General features: G+C 35.4%; 1 protein-coding gene across 1 annotated transcript in view; it reads left to right on the top strand.

Moving 5' to 3' along the window:
- Positions 1-20,773, top strand: part of LOC102844647 (gephyrin-like) — a gene marked incomplete at its 3' end in the record, with an annotated part of 706,808 nt that overhangs the window by 465,067 nt on the left and 220,968 nt on the right. The window contains exon 12 of the mRNA XM_006891835.1: positions 16,169-16,211. Within this exon, the coding sequence (XP_006891897.1) occupies positions 16,169-16,211 (43 nt within the window). The remainder of the gene's footprint in view (positions 1-16,168; positions 16,212-20,773) is intronic.

Raw genomic sequence — 20,773 nt, forward strand, 5'->3', positions numbered from 1 at the left:
CAACTCTCTGATGCATAGCACATAATTACAAAGACTATAGCCTGGATCAGGAGCACCTTAGTCTCAGCCTGACGTCATTGCTCTTTAGTACTCTTGAGAGGTCCCTCACAGCTGACTTTCCCAATGCAATTCGTCTCTTGATTTCCTGGCTGCTGTTACCAAGAGTGTTGATTGTGGAGCCAAGCAAACGAAAACCGTTAACTATCTCAATCTCTTCACCATCCATACTGATCCTGCCAGTTGGCCCAGTGGTGCGAATCTTTGTTTTCTTGATTTTGAGCTTCAATCCATATAGGAGGCTGCAGTCCTTGATCGTCTGCAGCAAGCACTTCAGGTCCTCCTCAGTTTCAGTGAGCAGGGTTGTGTCATCTGCATAACGCAGGTTGTTGATGACTCTTCCACCAGTCCTGATGCCACATTCCTCCTCGTACAGCCCAGCGTCTCGGATGATCTGTTCTGCATACAGACTGAAAAGGTATGAAGACAAAATACATCCCTGACGGACGGACCTCCTTCTTGATTTTGAACCATGTAGTGTCTCCTTGCTCTGTTCTGACGACTGCCTCTTGGTCCAAGTATAGGTTTCGCATTAGGACAATCGAATGTTCTGGGATTCCCATTCTTCTCAGAATCAGCCACAGCTTTTTGTGATCCACACAGTCAAAAGCCTTTGCATAGTCAGTGAAGCACAGAAAGACATTCTTCTGGTATTCTTTGCTTTCTGCCAAGATCCATCTAACATTAGCTATAATATCCCTAGTACCCACGACCTCTTCTAAATTGAGCCTGTATATCTGGCAGTTCTCTGTTGACATATTATTCCAAATGTTTTTGGATATTTTCAGTAGAATCTTGCTTGCATGTGATATTAATGATATTGTTCGGTAATTTCCTCTCTGTTGGGTCACCGTTCTTTGGAATGGGAACAAACATCAATCTTTTCCAGTCAGTGAGTCAGCTGGCTGTTCTCCAGATTTCTTGCCACAACTTAGTGAGCACATCTAGGCCAGTGTCTGTCTGTTGAAATATATCAGTTGGTATGCTGTCAATTCCTGGAGCCTTGTTTTTTGCCAATTCCTTCAGAGCAACTTGAACTTCCTCCTTCATCACCATAGGCTCTTGCTCATATGTAATTTCATTAAATTCTTCTCATAGCAACCCTTTATTCAAAAGAACAAAACTACTTGATCTGCGCAATCCTCATAATCTGTCACCCCTCAAATAATTGTTGCAGTGACTATGTCAGTCATTGAGGGACTTCCTCTTTTTACTGACTCTTCACTTTCCCAAGCATGATATCCTTCTCCAGGACTAGCCTCTCCTGATTTTATGCCCAAAATATTTGAGACAAATTCTTACTAACCTTGTTTCCAATAAGAAAGTTGGCATCGTATCATTGGTGTCATATTCCATAAGGTGTAACACTGCCAACCAAAAGGCCAGCAGTTTGAACCACTAACTGCTACATGGAAGAAAGAATAGTGGACTCCTCCCCAAAATATTTACCACTTTGAAGGTCACTCTGCATTGGAATTGGGTCAGTTACATTGGATGATAGGTATTAGAATGTAACAATTTTTGAAGAATATCTGGATTATGTTCCATAACAGCTGTAATTATTTGCATTCCCATTAGCAATGGCTGAGAATTCCAGGCCCTTCACATCCTTGCTCACATTTGTTACTTTCTATTTTAGTAGCATCAGCAGTAGTGTTAACATCCCTGATTTACATCTAGCTACTAACTGAAAGGTTGGCAGTTTGAACCCACCCAACAGCATCATAGAAGAAGCACCAAGCTATCTAATTCCATAAAGTAACAGTCATTCAAAATCCTAGAGAGCACAGTTTTCAGGAAAATGTGGGATCAGCATGAGTTAAAATTCATTCAGTGACCACAGATATCCAGTGATGTAGAGTAAACAGTGTTGGACCACTAACCAAAGACTAACAGTTCAAATCAGCTAGTCTCTTTTGGGAGAAATATGGACAGTGTCCTTCTGTAAAAATTTATAGCCTCACAAATCTGATGGAGGGTTGCTATAAATCTGGATAAACTCAATGACAGCAAGTTTTACTCTGGGGTCTTAAGTAGTACTTCTTCATGGGTTTTTGTGTTTTTTTGTTTTTTGTTTTTTTTGCTTAATGCTTTATAATAATAAATGTATATAAATACATATATTTATACAGAACATTTGCAAATTTAACATTTTTCTCATAGCCGACCTTCTGTTTGGTTTTCAGAGGCAGTAGATTGCATGGGAGGAGGTTGTCCATCTTTCTCCTTCAGAACAGCTGGTGAATTAAAACTTTGTGCCTTTTGGTTGGCAACACAACTCCTTTGTACTTGGCCACCAGAGCTCTCACTAGAGTTGCTGGTGAATCAGTTCTAACTCATGACAGTCCCATGTGTGCCAGTTAGAACTACACTATACAGTTGTCATGAATGTAACTTTTCAGAAGCACATCAAAAGGCTTTATACCTAAGGTGACTTTGGATAAGTTTGAACTCCCAACCTTTCTGTTAGTAGTCTAGCCCTTTTTCAGTCACCCAGATTAGTAGCTATGTTTGTGGATTATGCATAGTATCCTATTTGTCTTTTTACTTTCTGCTGATTTCTTCCCCTACTCTTTTTCAGTGAAGTAACCTAACCCGTTTTAGCTCTCTATGTGTATATTATGGGAGAAGGATGGACAGTCTCCTCCAGTGCAATTTACTGCCTCTAAAAACCCACTGGAGGGTCAGCTATGAGTCGGTTATGACTCGACAGCACACAGCAACAGCAATGTCTGTATCAGTTGGCTTCTGAAGTGTTCCAGTATGGTGATCTAAGAATATTCTGTCCCTACATTCTAGGTCTATTAGTACATAGAAATATAGAAGGTATAATCTGAATGAAACTAGTAAGAATGAATAAATCAGGTAAAATATTTCTAGCTATAAAAATACTAAGTCATGCAGTAACACTGTCAAAAGCTAGTTATAAATGAGAATATGTGTGCCTATCTCAGTTTAATTAAGACCTAATAATAATTAAGTTTATAAAACCACATAGGAGCATAATTGTCCCTTTATTATAGACTGCAGACTTTATATTAAATATGTAATTTTAGATCCATATGCCAGAAAAGGACTTAAGAGGTATATGTTGATGGTTCAAAAGCAATCTATCAAACTTTAAGTAAGACAGGTTTAGGCAAATGGTATAATTTTCAGTTCTATATTTTTTTTAAAAAAATAATTTTAATGAACATTTACAGAGATTTTAGATTTCCATTCATTCCTTGCTGCACTTCTCTCCCTGCCCAGCCCTCCCCCCACCCACCCACAGTTCGCTCCTCTCTTTCAAAAGTAAAAGAAACACTCCCTCAGTTTTATATTAAGGTGCTTATTGAGAATCTTTAAAAATCTAATGTGCATCATTTCAGCATTTTCTATTTTTATTTTAAATAACTTTGTTTTGTTGTTCACAAGTTCAGGGAAGAATATAAATAAACAAATTAAAAAAATCCTTAAACTCCTTCTCATGTTAACTGCTGCTGACATTGAACATTGAATTGCTGGATCAAATGGTATTTCTGTTTTCAACATTTTAAGGATGTACCAAACTACTTTCTGTAGCAGTGCATGAGTTTACAGACTCACCAACCATATGTAAAAGTTCAAATCTCTCCACACCCTTACTAGCATTTGTTGTTTGTTGATTTGTTGAACTTTGCTATGTTAGTGGGATGAGGTGATGTCTCGTTGTTTTGATTTGCATCTTTCTAACAACTAATGATCTTGAAAATTTCCTAAGTTAGCCAACTGAATGTCATCTTTGGTGATGTATCTATTCATATCCTTTATCGATTTTGTAATTGAGTTGTTTTGTCTTTTCCTTGTTGAGGTGTGAGAGTTTTCTGTGCATTTTGGAGATGAGTCCCTTGTCCGGCATAATATTACTAAATTTTTCCTCAGTCTTTAGGCTCTCCCTTTACTCTATTTTAAAAGTCTTTAGATACACATAGGAATTCATTTTTAGAAGGCCCCAATCAATTTGATAGACTATTTATAGCCTAGATTAAGCCTCCTAAATTTGACCCTTTTTTTTATGATCAGGGAGTACTGTGCAACATTAAAAATAATAAAAAAATTTGTGAAACACTGAATGATAACATGCATGAATCTAGAGACTATAATACTGAGTGAAGTAAGTTAATCACAAAAAGAAAAATATTGCATAAGACCATTATTACTAAAAAGCTAAAGAAGGTTTACATACAGATAGAATCACTTTTGGATAATTACCAGCGATGAAAATGAAGGCAGAGGAGAGCAAATATTAATAAATAGACAATAGACCCTTATTAAGGGAGAAAGAAAAGGCAATAAAAAATAAGTGGATGATCAGACATTTTCAATATTATAATTAGTGTTATAAAACAAAATATATGAATAATGCAATAAAGAAACCAATATGCTTTGTAAGCTTTCACTCAAGTAGAAATTAAAAAATGTTTAATAAAAAATCATTTTGATGGGTTTTTTTAATAAAAAGAGTGGTAAATTGGAAGAAATATTGAGTTCTATGGAAAAGCTAAAGAAACCAAAGATAAAGAACAGATGTATAAAGAAAATTATCATTTATAAATTCCATGTGTGGAATATCTTTAAAGACAGATGTAAATGGTACACATGGTTTGCACTCAACTACTTATCAAAAGACTGGTAACATTTTTAAGAAACTGAGTATGGCAAGGGCTTAATTTTGCTTTGCATAAAATTGTCATCATATGTGAACATCATAGTGATATTTAAAAAGTAAACATATGTTCTTTCTGTTTATGTGGCATATGTTAAAGAAGCTTTTGTAGCACCATGGCTGAGAGTCCAGTTGCTAACCAGAATATCAATTCAAACATGCTAAATAAGCCAAAGGCAAAAAGTGTGGCAGTCTATTTCCATAAAGCTTTATAGTCTTTGACCCATGGGGGGCATTTGTAGTCTATGATCCGGAGTCTCACTGTGTTATAACAGCAATGAGGGTTTTTAATGGGCTTCAACCCTACAGTTGAAGAAGGGACATCTACAGTAGTTTTTGAGATACCCTGTCTGGTTTGGGCTAGTTTATGTTAATGCTTCCTCACAAAATTATCAAGTAGCACATACACATATTTTAAACATGTATATGTGTGTTATCTGTTAATTATATCAAATAATAAAAACCATTAAGTTGTACTACTAAGTCAGTAAACTATTTTAAATATATATATATCATAAGAAAGATAGTAGAGACCCACAGGCATAAAAGCCATCTTGAAGAGGGGGAGGGAAATAGTATCATTCAACTTTAGTATCTTTTTGTTATGTACCATCATGTCAGAACCAACTCATAGCTGATACTCCAGCTTGTTTTAGAGGATATAAAATACACAAGAGGCTATTGTTCCTCTTTCTCCCATGGAGCAGCTGTTGGATTTGAACTGTCTGCCTATAATAAGAAATAAATAAATATATATGTATAAAAAAAGGACAGAACAGGAATGCAAAGTGAACAAAGTGCATTAACACTTAAAATGCAACTCAGGAAGTGATTAGTAATAGCATTGTTCTGTTTCCAAATACAACTTAAGTATTTTTAATATAGAATTAATTATTAAAGGTAGAAATTCATTTTAATTCAACTATCAATCATTTGATGATTTTTATGTCTTAGCGTATGCGTTTTTTCCACAAACTTCACAAATGCCTCCACACTTCATTCATTTAAGATCCAACTGTCTCAAGAATACTAGTAAGTTTAGCAGTTATCATGGATTAATAACTATTTGGTAACTCAAAAACTTTTATACAGATTATTTATAATGAAACCATAGTAAATCTCTCTCATTCATGCAAATGAACACACAAAATTATAATTTCTATTACCAAATGTCTTAGTTATCTAAAACTGCTATAATAAGGATACCACAAGTAGATTGGTTTAATAGAAATTTTCTCTCATGTAGTTTAAGAGGCTGAAAAAAGTCCTGCAGCTCCAGGAGAAACCTCTCGTTCCCTGCAGATTGTGGGGCAAAGTCCTTATTTCCTTCAGCATCTGTAGCCCTGATGTTTGCTGGAGACCTCTGTATGTTCTGGCCTTCCCAGGAATTTCATCATACAGGGACTCAGGTTTTAAAAAAAATCACACTCCACTCCTAGAAATTCTTTATTTCTGGTAATGAGATCCACCCCCACCCGCCATACATTTGGCTTTCTTCCCCTCTCTACCTGTCTTTTATCTCTTCTGAGATAAAAAGATATTATAGGCCATAGCTTCCTTTGCATCTAATTGGGGCAGTGTTGGGCCTAAAGATTCCACCCCAATCTGACAACCGCTGGGTGTACCAGAACACATGGAGTCACTATATAGCTTGTACATTCCATCATTATATGCATGTATTTTAGGGGAACACAGTTCAAACCATGATATTAGAGATGTCGTCTTTATTAGAAAATTCTTTCTTTAAAGCAACAACAGAAAAGGCAGTTTATGTTCCACCATGCTGATTTGTTAGTCATTACATCAGTCTATCGTGTTAAGGATAACATGCCCAAAGTATGTAACCTGAAGCTTCACCCTCTTAGCCTTAAAAGAGCATGTTGGTTGTACTTGAAAGAAACTTCTTTCTTAGTAGTCCATGGGGTATTCACTACTCTTCTTTAACATCATAGTTCAGAGGCATTATTTCTTCTTCAGCCTATCTTCTTTGTTCTTCCTTAATGTCCAATTTTCAGATACTCATAAGGCAATTGAAAATAGAATGGCTTAGATCAGGCACATCTTACTCATTAAACTGACATCATTGCACTTTAGCACTTTAGAAAGGACTTTGACAACAAATTTTCCCAATTCAACAAAAAAATCTTTTTATTACCAATCTTTGCTTTGGGAAAAAGCACAGAGAGTTCCACATTAAAAGCAATTAAGGGTTGTACCAGTTATAGACAGTCTCAGACTTAACAAAGGATTCTTCCAAACAATAGATTCTAATTAAGTCTAATACCAATTTTCTTACTATAACCTTTTATTATTAGTATCTAATTCAAATATTTGTCTTTTATTATTGGAAATATTCATATAAACTTAGAAGTATGTTTTTGATGCATACTTTAAAAAGATACACAAATTCTAACAGTTTACTCCTACAGTGATGATAATGATGAAGAGTTGAATGACATGGACAATTTGTCAACTGTAATAAAAACGTCATTCGTGGAAAGTCCTGGGTTATCCTTGAGAAAGGGGATGACATTTCTAGTAAAATTAATGAGTTGTCTATATGATCCTTTTTTTCCTTCGTGTATTTCATGTTGTTAAATTATTGCCTCCCAAACTTGCCTCTCAACATTAGCATGTGATCAATGTTTTTGAGTCCAAGTTTCAAGTAATGGAAGCTCTGAATTAGTTTAGAAAAACAGTTCCAGGTAATCCTTTACTGTAAAATACTTTGACGTCTTCTCTTTGTCTGTCCATTCCCCTTCTTTCTGACCTATACCTTGTTCCACAAGAGCATTATCAGGTTCTAATTTCAGCTTCTTACCGTAGGGATTACTTTTCCACTAATCTCTTCCATAATATTATCTTAGTCAAATATTTGGAAATTGTTTATATACTCAGTAACATTTTTCCATATATTCTGCATGCATTTTCCCATAATACCTTACTAGGAATGTTTTCTAAGAGTCAGATGTACGTAAGCACACATACACCACCCCAGACTGTTGTAAGTGCAGTTTAGAGTAACAGGAATACGTTGTATATTGGAGAATACCTGTACCTTACTTTTGGTAAATGGTATCATAGTCACCATAACCACCATCTTCTCATCTCCATTATTATCACTACAGAAAATATTTATCCTGCACTTCGTGTCAGGTACAATATCCTATTCTACAGAAGCAGAAACTAATAAGACTCCTATAGGACCAATGACGTGAATGAACTCCTACAGCATAGGCTTGGATTCATCCTAACAGTGAGCTGGACTGACAGTGACTGTAACAATGGGCTCAGGTCTATCAGAGATGATGAGGGTGGCAAGGAGAGGGCAACAGTCAGATCTGTTGTTCACAGGATCGCTGTGAGTCAGAGTCAACTTGATGACACCTAACAACAACACAACATCAAGATCTCTGGACAATATATATCGAAATTGTTAGATTTGAACTTAATTTGCTATGTAAATTTTCACCAAAAAGACAATGAAATGCTGTTTTTTTAATAAGTAAATTTCCTGGGAGGAATTTGCCCTTTGCTGCTAGGGAATTCAAATCTCCAGAAAGGTGCTACCTTTGGTTAGCAGCTCAATAGAGTTGACTTTCATGACTTAGATTTGTATCATATACATTCCTCTGCAGCCAGTCCTGGTAGTACAGTGGTTAAGTACTTGCCTATTACTGAAAGGCCAGCAGTTCAAACCCACCAGCTGCTCTGTGGGAAAAGGATGAGGCAGTCTGCTTATGGCACTGCAGTTCTACTCTGTCCTAAAGGAAGACTAGCAGTTTGGAAGGACTCAATGGCAGTGGGGGTTTTTTGTTTCTTTGGTTTGGTTTACTTCTGGATATTTGTTTTATTTCTTATACATTATCCTACTTCATTTTCTATTTCATATACGTTTTCACTTTCATATACATTATCCTACTTCATTTTGTCCATTTTTTCAATAAGGAAATTAAAATTTGAGAGTGCTAAAATATTAAATATCATGTCCAGGGTCACATAACTAGCTAGGAAAAAAGAAGTAGAATCAGAAACCATACTTTTGAACTGCAAACAAAGTATCTTTCGTCATATTGCTTTTCACATCATATAAACCAGAATTCTTGAGTTCTTCAACTGAATATAAATGCTATCCTGTTTGGGGTCTAATTATACACAAGTTAGTTGTCCTTGGTCTCAAACTGAATATTTGTGTCATAATTTATTAGGCTAAAATGATGAATGGAACTATGGAAAGGTCATTTTCAAGAAAAATACCCATTTTTGTCATTATAAGTGAGAAGAGAAAGAAATAGAATTTTAAGACAGAGATTGTTGTTTTAATGTTATAACAAATCTTTTCTTTCCTTCTCTTTCTGGGTTGGCTTAAAAGGCAAATAATCTGAGAACATGTCACTGGAATCTTTTCCTCTGTGATTTTGAGCTTTCTTTCTACAACTAAATAGTACTCGGAAAACTGTTCTTCAGATAATTTTAATAAAGTAATAATAATAATAATATATATTAAAAGGACCATGATGAGTCGGAAATTTCTCTGATCTGTCATTCTAGTAATCCCGTGATATGACATAAAAGGTGTCCTACTTTTTTGGGGGGTTGGAGAGAAAGAACATTCCTACCCTGACCCTAAATCTTTAGTGTAGAGAACTCCTTTATTCGGCTTCACATGTCAATGTTTGACTAACCTTAAGTAATATTAAGGAGCCCTGGTGGCGTAGTGTGTACTATGTCAGGCTATTAACCAAAATATTGACTATTAAATCTACCATCAGGGTATGTGGGACTGAATATAGTCATCATCCTTCCATAAAAATGTCCAACCTCAGAAACCATGAGAGCTGACTGTCAGAATTGATTGAACAGCTGTAGGTTTGGTGTTGGTGTAATTTTTTAAGGTAATACTTAAAAGCCCTGTTGGCCTAGTGGATAAGTACACATCTGCTCCCTGGAGGTAGTTTGTTCACACCTACCAAGCACTCCACAGGAGAAAGATGTGGCAGTCTGCTTTCAAAAAGATTACAGCCTTGGAAACTATGGGACAGTTGTACTCTGCCCTATAGAAATTGACTTGACAATGATGAATTCAGTTTGATTTTTAAGTAACTTTAATAGTACTGTGTTTTTTAATTCTTAGAAATATTCTGTAGAAAACAATTATTTCTTGACTATAACAAATTATTTCTATATGACATCTCTTAATAGTAGCAAGGTCCAATTAAGTAAAAGTTATTCTAAAGCTAATAAAAACATAGTGCATTGTTCTGTAATGATATGGTAATACTTAAAAAAAATTGAACTTTAGACTGCTGAGATTTCAAAGAACAATTTCACCATCAACACAAACGTTCAGAATTACAAATAATTACTCTGTACTAAACATTATATTTGACATAGTGAAAAATAAAAAGTGAATACATGACATGATCTTTTGCCTCCAAGAATTTACAATCTCTTTAGAGACCCACATCAATAGTTAGAACCTGAGTAACTATGGTAACTACTAACCAGAGCAGGGTCTAATTACCTAGCATGTAAAGTAAGCAGGGGTTGGCTGTACTTACTTACTAATCTGTGGTGAAAATACTTTTTTTGCCACATTGAAGATTCCAAATCAAACCATCTGTCTCTCTCCCAAGCCCACAACAACTTCTAAAGAATCAAAAGTTCTTTGCAAATTTATGGTCCTGGCAGAAATTAAGTAAGTGGTAAGCAAACTTAGCATAAGTTTATTTCTAAACCCTGCTTACTCTGCTCATTGAATAATATGTCCCAAGACTAGGACTTCAAACTACATGTTCATTTCAGTTCTGCCTCCTGCTGAGAACTTGCATTTCTACCCCAGATATTCTTAATTCAACATTTTAACAAGACCCCGAGGTGACTGTTGGAGATCCTCAAGTGATTCTTATATGTACATAAGCTCATACCAAAATGTATAGTCTAGCTCAATTTACCTGGGGTAGAAACAAAAGTTCTCGGCAGGTTTGACCCAGCAGATTTGACACCTGCTATTAACTCTGTAGGTTCAGATAAAATGCTTTAAAATGTTAAGGAAACCCAGTAATTGATTATAATGATGGTTGCACAACCATATACAATTAATAAAATTTATCAAATAGAAGTGAGTCATTTTTATGGTAGTAAATTATATCCCAATATTGTATGAAAAAATTATTTTAAGGAAAGAAAGAGTTGTTTCTGATTGTACTTTAAGCTGGCAATTATCCAAGTAGTATTTGTATTCAAAAAAAATTAACAACAGTGTATCTCTGTAAGAAAAAGAGCTTGTCTAAAATGTAGAAACATGAGTGGAAGGCATAATCTGAGGGAGTAAGGTCAGGCTTTACCCATGTCTTAAGTTGTATGATTTGTATTCATACCAATATGTTTAGCTAGCCAGATGGCTCCAGCAGGTCTAAAATGAGCTATTGAAAAACAGTTTCTCCCTCTCCATTTGGGTTAGAAACAGCTTGAGCACATCAAACTGTCAGCGACTCCACCAATCATAATGAATACTAACGTTTGTTTTCACCTGCATAAGCTTTAGGTTTTCCAAAACAAATTATGAAAGAGCCTAGAGTCTGGAATACTTAAGCCACGTTAAGTGGAAGGTCAAGATACTCTGACCTGAGAGGGAGCTCTGGTAGCATAGTCTGTAGGGAGTTGTGCTGCTAATCAAGGGCAGTCCCTCTCTGGCAGTTCAAATCCACTGGCCCCTCCATGCTCATCAAAAAGATGAGCAGTTTCATACTTTATGATTTACAGCCTCCAAAAACCTATTGGATGGTCAGCTGTAAGTCAGTTCTGGCTTTTACATTGATGAGAGAAGAAGATGAGAGTGAGAATAATGACAGATATGTTAACTAAATTGATATGTCTGACATGAATAAAAATGTGTGTCATAAAATATAATAAAATAGCTATTGTCATCAGTTTTTGGAAAGCAAAGTTGAAATTTTTTTTCTTATGAGTTGGTAAGACCTTCTTGACAATAATATTCCATGTTAAAATCAGTCAGAATATCAGTATGAAAAATTACATAGGAAATTTAGAGTTTTTAAATGCATACCCCTTCATGTTTATTTTTTAAAATGTGAAGAGATTAAATTTAGATGGCGTCTTCCTATGCCATTGCCGTAGACTGTCAAACATCAAAAGTAATCAGACATAAAAAAGGTTAACTTCTAATTTAAGATGTAACTACCAGCTAGTAAAATGCTGCTGCAAGTAGGAAGATAGTGCTTTCTTAATGTCCATCAAAATAAAATGATTCCCTTCCTGTTTGACTGTGACCCTGTCTGACCAACTGCACAGAATTTTTTAATATCAGCTTTATTGCATACATTTATCCCATACATTTACAAAGAAATAAAATACAAAATAACTTGATAAGCAGCAAAATATAATCCATTTTTATAAAACCTGTGCTGTGTTAATTTGCAATCAGATGTGTTCACCATTTTAATATTTATACATCCTTATATTGTTCTGAACCTGTTCTTAACATGGGTTTTATTCTCTCCTTCCTCACTTCTGTGAAACACAGAAGGAAAAGGATATTTGTTGTTCACACATTTGCACCCTACTAACTGGTGTTACATATCTGGCTTCCACTGGAGAGCCCCTGACATCGCAGGGAACGGTGATCAAAATTCCACACACTAGCTTCAAGCTGGGGGCTCGTAGCTACTGCAGCATTGAAAGGGGGGGTCTTTATCTGGCTTCTTTAAAATAAAGCATGGTGATGGGATGGTTTAAGGAAAGAACACCTCTCAAAGCACATGACCACTGCTGCGCTTCTGTGTGTCCTGCTTTCCTCATTACAGCTTGGCACTACATTCTTTCCCTGAACTTCAGTAGGCTGTGCGTGTTCAAGTGTTGGGGAGTCAGTGGATGGTTATACATTGTGCATGCATCCTTCAATGTTAGAGTGATGTGCCTTCCCTTATGTGTCACAAATTAAGGTCACAGATTCTTCTGTGTTCCTCAAAGATCAAGCCTTCTCATTCTTATTGGTGTGAGATCCATGTGTTTTGATGTTAACACCCTCAAATGTTCACATTGCATTAAGCATAATTTGAAATGTTCTTCCATAAGAGTTAGCTTTTCATGTTGGGCTGAAAAGTCTTCATTTCTGTGTAGCAATTCATGTTATTATAACCTATGGCTTTCGATTGTACTTCCCATAATGAAGAGCTGACTTTAAACACTGTGCTATTCTTGTTATGACCTAAGCATAAGGTAAGTCACTTCTCTAACTGTATCTAAAGATTGTGGTTGATTGTTAAAATTATTTCAGCTTTCTTTTTCCAGGCATTTTCATTTATTTTTCTTATCTCTTATCATTTAATACATGCTCTCCCTCCTGTCATTTTCTGTTTCATGTTTTAAGTTTTAAGGACAGTATTATCTTTAGCAAAAGTTATATCACACATGTAAATACATGTTGAAATAAATTATTTGATATTTTAAAGCAGTCATGATAAGTTAACAAATACTTTATTTATACAAGTCCTTGTGTTCTCATTTCTTCCATCAATGTTAATATTATACTCTTTATACACATTATATTGAGTTTTTATTACAAAGGTAATTACTTGTCAGCATCATGAAATAAGTTATCAATTGCAACAGAATTGCATGGTCCAGAAGAATAAGAGTAGACAATGTGACACCACGTCTTTCATTAATTCCTGACAAATTTGGTGTTAAGTAAAACAATCTGTTTTATTTTGTTATATGGGCTTTCCTTCTTTTCCATTGATTATAGGCAAGGTAATATACAGAAAAATAACAACCAGTTTTAAAACTAGAGACAGCCTCTGTTACTTACTTTGTACTTTATATGTTTGAGAAGAAAAGTAAGAGTTGTTTTCAGGTTTATTGTTCCAAGTAAATCCTACTGTGCTGTGACTAAGGGTATGGTAAAAATCTTTGTAGTAGGATTTTATAAAATCAAATACTTAAAAGATGACTAATAACATTATACAATAGAGAGTCATTTGCCATCTATTTAAATGTTAAACAGAGGTGGGTTTTCTGAATTGTTTTCCTCAATGATATTTTTATATTCAAGACCACTAAAATAAATAAATTTTATTGTTGTTGATTTGTGTCAAAACTGGTTCAAATAGCCAGTGTAAATAAATGGAAAACATTGGTTATACTGTAAACTTTGTTAAGTGCTCAGATTCAAGGAGTGGAATTGTTTTCCTATCCAAATTTTTATCCCTCAAAGTTATTTGACATATAATTTCTAAACAGAGGTCCCACAAGGCAACACTTGTACTTGAGTCTATTAAAATCATGTTTTGGGTGATTTTTTAATATTAATTTTTAAAACCGTCTAAGAAACAGGAGAGGATATTTGGAAGTTTTTTTATTTGTTTGTTTTGTTTTGTTTTTTAATACCAGCTAGTTCTTCACCACCATTTCCACTTAGCTGTTATTTAAATTTGTTAAAACAGTTTATTAGACAATTAGAACTACTCATCTGAACTGCTCTGTTCATTGTAAATCTCTTGTTTCTATCCATACACTAGCTCCACTCTAGGTTGGAAGGGCTTAAAGATGAACTCTGGAGGAATAGAGGCTACGACTTAAGAGTAATTATTACTGATCAAAGGAGCTACTTTCCATTCGCAAACATTGCTTTGCGCTATGGGCTTGGGCTCCTTCTGTTTCTACGTCTTGTTGAAGACCTACTTGACTTCCATTTGACTTCTTTGAATCGTTTTTGTCTTTCAACATTTCCCCTTTTATTTATTTTTCTTGTTCTCTCCCAGCTTTTTCTTTCACTATTTTAGCTTTCTCTTTTGTTCTTGAATTGCTTTCTAAAATTACAGTTTCTCTCTTTATTAACCTTGTTGATTAGTGTTTGTTTTCTTTTCTCCTTAAAGGCTATAGTGGTATAGTTACACTCATTTCCATTCCATGATTTGCCAACTTGCTTGTTTACTTTGCAGCAAGTTCATTAGTCATTCTTACCTTCTCGATATGAATTTTCAATAAGAAATAGCAGAACTTCTGCATTTACATACTATCATGCCTGTAGGCTTAGCTTTTCTTTTCCTGATTCACCCCCTGAACCACTACCTCCTTTTTTTCCTTACTCTCATGCCTTTCTTTCTATACTATTTTCTTTCCACTTCATTAATTTCCCATTTGGTCCAGAATTGTTGGTCAATAAGACATCTGAAGATAAGAATTTAAGAATATTATCATCCAGCAAGTTCTTCATACTAGTGTATTTCAAATATTGCAACGATCTGGGCCAAAAGAGAACAAAATATTTGGAATTTTTTTTTGGTGTGTGTGTGTGTGTGTGTGAGATTTTGTTCCCCCCCCCCTTGTATGTATGTTTGTGTTGGGTATTTTTTGTTGTCGTCGTTGTTTCTTTAAACATTAACAATTGTTTTTTTCAGGGAAGGACTACCATAACCCACCCTAAGTTGCAACATTCCATAAATTGTTTCATTACTATAAATAGATTGTGTCAAGCTGTAGTAATTAATTTGTTGTGTATAGTAAATCCATTTGGGGGCAAGCTGCTGCAGAGTGGGAAGAAGAGGTATGGTCTTAAATTGCTTCCTCTGTGCTCGCTTAGGCAGCACATATATTAATATTAAATTGTTTCCTCTGAAATTAACAGCATTGTTAATACCACCTTATAAGGCCCCTGAATTCAACAGTTTAGCAACGGTTCAAAAGAATCTTCCACTTTGACCTAAAATATTTTAATCAAAGCTAATGGTTTCTAATTGATAAATTAAATATACACCCACACAATGTATACAAACAAAATGCATAAAAATTTTGTATGCAAACAAATATAAAAATAATTAAATTAAAAAGAACATGGAGATATATTTGTTCAATTTTGTTGATTTCAAAAGAACAGCTTTCAAAACTAGTCAATTTAATTGGTAAATAACAAAGATGGTTAAAATTAAGGGTAAATATTGTGTATAACAGGATTTCTTTATGTTTGTTCTTGGTATATCTTTATGTACTACAGATGATTACAAGGAAATAGTTGATTACAACTTTATTGAATTATTTCACTTTATTATTTGAATCAACATATATGCTAAATGATCTGAGATTAAGGGTCTTATTAACAACTGAATATATTATATATTGAACTGTTTTACAGATGCTGATTTCAAATACACAAAAAATACCTTTGGCTTTGCTTCTGTACATTGTGGCATGATGTCCCTCAATTTTTCTTCTTGAAATCAATTGATTATTTCTTTAAAGAAGGCATAAATATATATATATAACAAAGTTTTACTAACTTGTTTTATATATGAGATACAAAAAGCCTCTGCTTTTAGACCTCAGGAGCTTGCCCATTAAATTTGTATACATGGCTATCCATGTTATCAGCCCTAAATTACTGAGTTTATGCTCTCTCTACAGGTCCAGTCCAGGTGCAGCAGCAAGGAGAACATTCTCAGAGCCAGTAAGTATTTCATTATTGTAGGTGCACTACTGAAAAACAATAGGAAAAGTTTGTGTCAATAATAGAAGTATTAGAGCATTCACCTTCGAAAAGCATTGATTAGCGTCAGTATATTAAAAAATATTTCCTTAATTCATGTCATTTTGCAAGCTGCAGACAACACTCAATAGCATAATAATGAACTCCTCTATGTCTCTATAAGATTTTAAAAAACCCTCCTCTTTAATTGTCCCATGGTCAATAAAATATTTGACTGAAAATTATATCAATTCATTAAAGAAGTGTAACTAAAAAATTAAGAGCATCTGACTCCTATGAAGATACACAATAATCTTTTAAATATGAATTTCTAAAAGATCTTGCCTTTACATGCATCTTGATTTAGAATATAGTACCCAAAACCAAGGTTAAAGAACCATTAATTTCCTTTTTTATAACTAATAACAGTACTTTGGAAGTTACATGTTATTCATTTTTTAATCTGGTATATATTTTAAAGCTATAAGTAGAACTTCTTCACTTATAGCCTTGAGAGTAGTGACAAAGGAAGTCTTATATTAAGATCTACAAGACCCTAAAAGAAAAGAGCTCTCAAGACACTAATTACCTTACTATTAATTTCTGTCATTAATAAGCTTAATGGCATCATCCCATCTCCTTCCTGATCAAAGTCAGAAGCAACAACACAGGTGGATCATACAGAAATAAATCTACTAGGAACCACATATCTGTAAATTTTAGTAAATGGGATCACTTAGATTGGGTAGCATGCCTTATTTTGCCATCAAAAGCCATACATCACTGAGAAGTAGGTGGGGTGATTTTACCTCCTTGACCGACATGGGCGAGATGAGCAGACTCCTACTGAGAGTTGCTTAGTATGGAAAACCCAGTGATATAGAATCCTAGGACATGGATTTTTTTTTAATTGAACTTAATATTAACATGTTGTGAGAAATATTGTATTCGGTTTTATAAATAAGAAAATATACTTGCTCAAATTTACATCAAGAAATCATGTTATTTATACAGAACACACACGAGACATTTTAAAATGAAAAACAGCAGCAAAAAAAATTTTGAAGTAATTAATTGAAACATGCAGATAAAAATTTGCATTTTTGTTTTCACTAATGGAAAAATTAACACCACTGTCTTGTGACTGCTACCTTATTGAGAAACCTTTGGAGTGTAATAAAGAGTTTTGGATCTATGTCTGGTCTGTTACGTAGATTCATGGTACCATCTTGTAACTGTGTTATCTTATTGAGAATCCCTTGAATTAATGGAAAGCACATTGTAATTGTTTGCCTAATACTTTTAGATTTTTTAAAAAAATTGGTACAGGCTGGCATATTTAACATGTACACTTCCATGAGTTTGTCCAATTAGCTTATGAATCTGAAGGAGATTTCTCGGTAATAACAAGTGTAAAGTCTTTCTCCAGTGGAGAAGGTGGTGAATTTGAATTGTGTACTTTTGAGTTGGGATCACAACCTCTTGCCAATAAGTCACCAGAGCTCTTTGATTAAGAATACAAAATATAAAGTAGGTTCAAAATTGGGAAGGGCGTACACCAGGGATGTGTCCTGTGTTCATAGCTTTTAAACTTGTATGCAGAACAGATTATCTGGGAGGCCGGGCTCCATGAGGAGAAATGTGGGGTCAAGATTGGTGGACGATCTATCAACAATCTTCGTTATGCAGATGACACAACCCTGCTTGTTGAAACTGAGGAGGACTTGAAGCACCTGCTGCAGAGGGTCAAGGACTGCAGCCCCCAATATGGATTGAGGCTCAATGTCAAGAAGACAAAGATTCTCACCACTGGGCCAATTGGCAGAATTAGGATGGATGGTGAAGAGATTGAGATTGTTCACAGCTTCAGTTTCCTTGGCTCCATAGTCAACACTCTTGGCAACAGTAGCCAGGAAATTAAAAGGCTCATTGCCATGGGAAAGACTGCTGGTAGGGACCTCTCCAAAATACTGAAGAGCAATGGTGTCTCTCTGGAGACTAAGGTGCGTCTTATACAGGCCATGGTCTTTGCTGTCACTTGTTATGCATCAGAGAGTTGGACAATGACTAGGGAGGATAGAAGGATAATTGGTTCCTTTGAGCTGTGGTGCTGGAGAAGAGTAATGAAGGTACCGTGGATTGCTAGGAAGACAAACAGATTCATCCTGGAAAGGGTTAAACTGGGTAGCTCCTTGGAGGCAAGGATTCTGAGGCTCCATCTAACATACTTTGGACCTTGGAGGAGGACATTATGCTTGGGAGGGTGGAGGGACGGCGCAGGAGGGGAAGGCCCTCTATGAGGCGGATTGATTCAGTGACTGGAATAATCGGAATGAGAGTGTCAGAGACAGTGTGATTGGCACAGGATAGAGCAGAGTTTAGGGCTGTTGCACATAGGGTCGCTATGAGTCACAAGCGACTCGACGGCACACAACAACAATAACAACAAAGTAGGTAATAAGGACTACATATGTAACAATCATTAAGGATACCAAACCAATGTTAAAAATAAGGATTATATATGTATCACAGTAAAAATAACTATAAACCAGTAAAAGGAGAAGAGGAAATTAATTTTTAAAATAACATGAGAATGCAGATTAAAGTGTAGTAATCAGCATTCTTGCTCTATGGATGTTAAATGGAAGCCCCTAACATCTCTTCTGCAGGAAGATCTTAAGTGGAAGCCATCTACTTTAGAGGATTGTCTGCTCCTGAAGGATTCCTGAATATAGTTTACATCTTCCAATAAGACCTTTCGTTCAAAAATGGATTGTTTCTCTTTAACTGAGATACATACATCCGTGGATAAAACTTTTGGACTTTCACATCTCTCCTGTTAACAGTACCTGCTAAGGGTCTTTCTAATGAGTTTCCAGCACTTACTTTCTTTTATATCCCTTCCAAAAGACCAGTTTTCTGGATTTTAATCATTCCAAGGTTCTTTAGAAGGATGTTGAGGAAAAGATGCTCAAATATGTTAGCAACTATGGTCTTACAGTGGTAGATAATTTCATATAAGTATTTTAAAACTACTTTATCTGAGGTTAATGCTTCTAAACAGATATTCTTCTATTATCCTCATGTAATTTATATCCATATTTCTACCAATACCTCTTTTTCTCACTTCTGGGGTTAATCACTAACAACTCGTTGTTGAGCCTATGCATGCAGTCGCATAGCTGACTCTCCATTGGATTTGCAAGGCTGTAAATTTCACAGAAGAAGTGAGGAGTGGCTAATGGATTCAAACAGCCAGAGAGGATCAGTCTTTGAGTTAGCAGCACAGAGTGGACTACACCACCTACCACTCTATCATTCTGAATTACCCTTTTTTTCCAATTTTATTTTATATTGATTTGCTTACAAAATTTGTATACATTGTGTTTCACATTATTCTTCATTCACATTGTGTTTCGTATAATCATTCCTGTGCATTATGTTTTATAAAATTCACCATCTTTGGACCTTGCTTATCGTTACTCTGTCTTCTCAGATCCCCACCAAATCCTTCCATTTCTTTCACCCCCTCCATCCAACCACCAAATTATGCAACCCTTTGGTTTTACCCATACCCATCCTCATTCCTCGACTCTTGCCCCTTTCCCCGTATGATCCCCATACATGTTTTACCAGTTATCCTTCTATTTTTATAATAACAGTCTTATACAATATTTTTCCTTATAAGAGTGAATTAGTTCATTCAGTATAGTGCTCTCTAGTTCCTCTGAAGTTATGTAATATTTTTCTCAAGTGTTGCTCCTGAGTGCTGCTTAGTATTCCGTCGTGTGAATGTGCCACAAGTTCTCAATCCATTCAGTTGGGCTGTTTTCTATTTTCTTAGAATGATGAATAATGCTGCTATGAACTGTGGTGTACAAATCTCCATTTGTTTCTCATTTCTGGTGGTGTATATTCCTAGTGCTAGAAAAGCTGCATTATACAGAGTTCTGTGTTCAACTTTTTGAGGAATTGCCAACCTGACTTACCAGAGGAGTTGTACCATTTTACACTTCCAACAGTTTAGGAGAGTTCCCACCTCTTGAACATTTATTACTTGCTGCCCTGGCACTCTCTGACCTCAAAACCTACTTCACAGACTTAGGAACCAAAACAGCATGATACTGTACAATGACAGGCACATAGGCCAATGGAACAGAATCTAGAACCCAAAAATTAACCCCGGATGAGATGGATTGATACAGTAACTTCTGAAATGGGACTGGGTGTGTTGGAGTCAATGAGACTGACTCAGGATTGGACAGACTTCTGAAGTGTTCTACATAGGGTGACTTGGAGTCACAGACAACTTAACAGCACATAACAACATTTATGACCAACTGTTATTCAACAAGGAAATAAAACCTATAAAATGGGAAATGACCACCTCTTCAACAAATGGTGCTGGCAAAACTGGACTGCTACCTTGAGACAGCTGAAACAGGATCCACATCTCACACTCTATACAAAAATCAACTCAAAGTGGATCAGAGTCCTAAGAGTAAAACCCCAAACCAGAAGGTTCATAAGAGGCAAACTGGGAT

This window comes from Elephantulus edwardii, unplaced genomic scaffold, assembly GCF_000299155.1.
Source record: "Elephantulus edwardii isolate Elephantulus edwardi_28Jun2011 unplaced genomic scaffold, EleEdw1.0 scaffold00104, whole genome shotgun sequence".
NCBI classification, from domain to species: domain Eukaryota; kingdom Metazoa; phylum Chordata; class Mammalia; order Macroscelidea; family Macroscelididae; genus Elephantulus; species Elephantulus edwardii.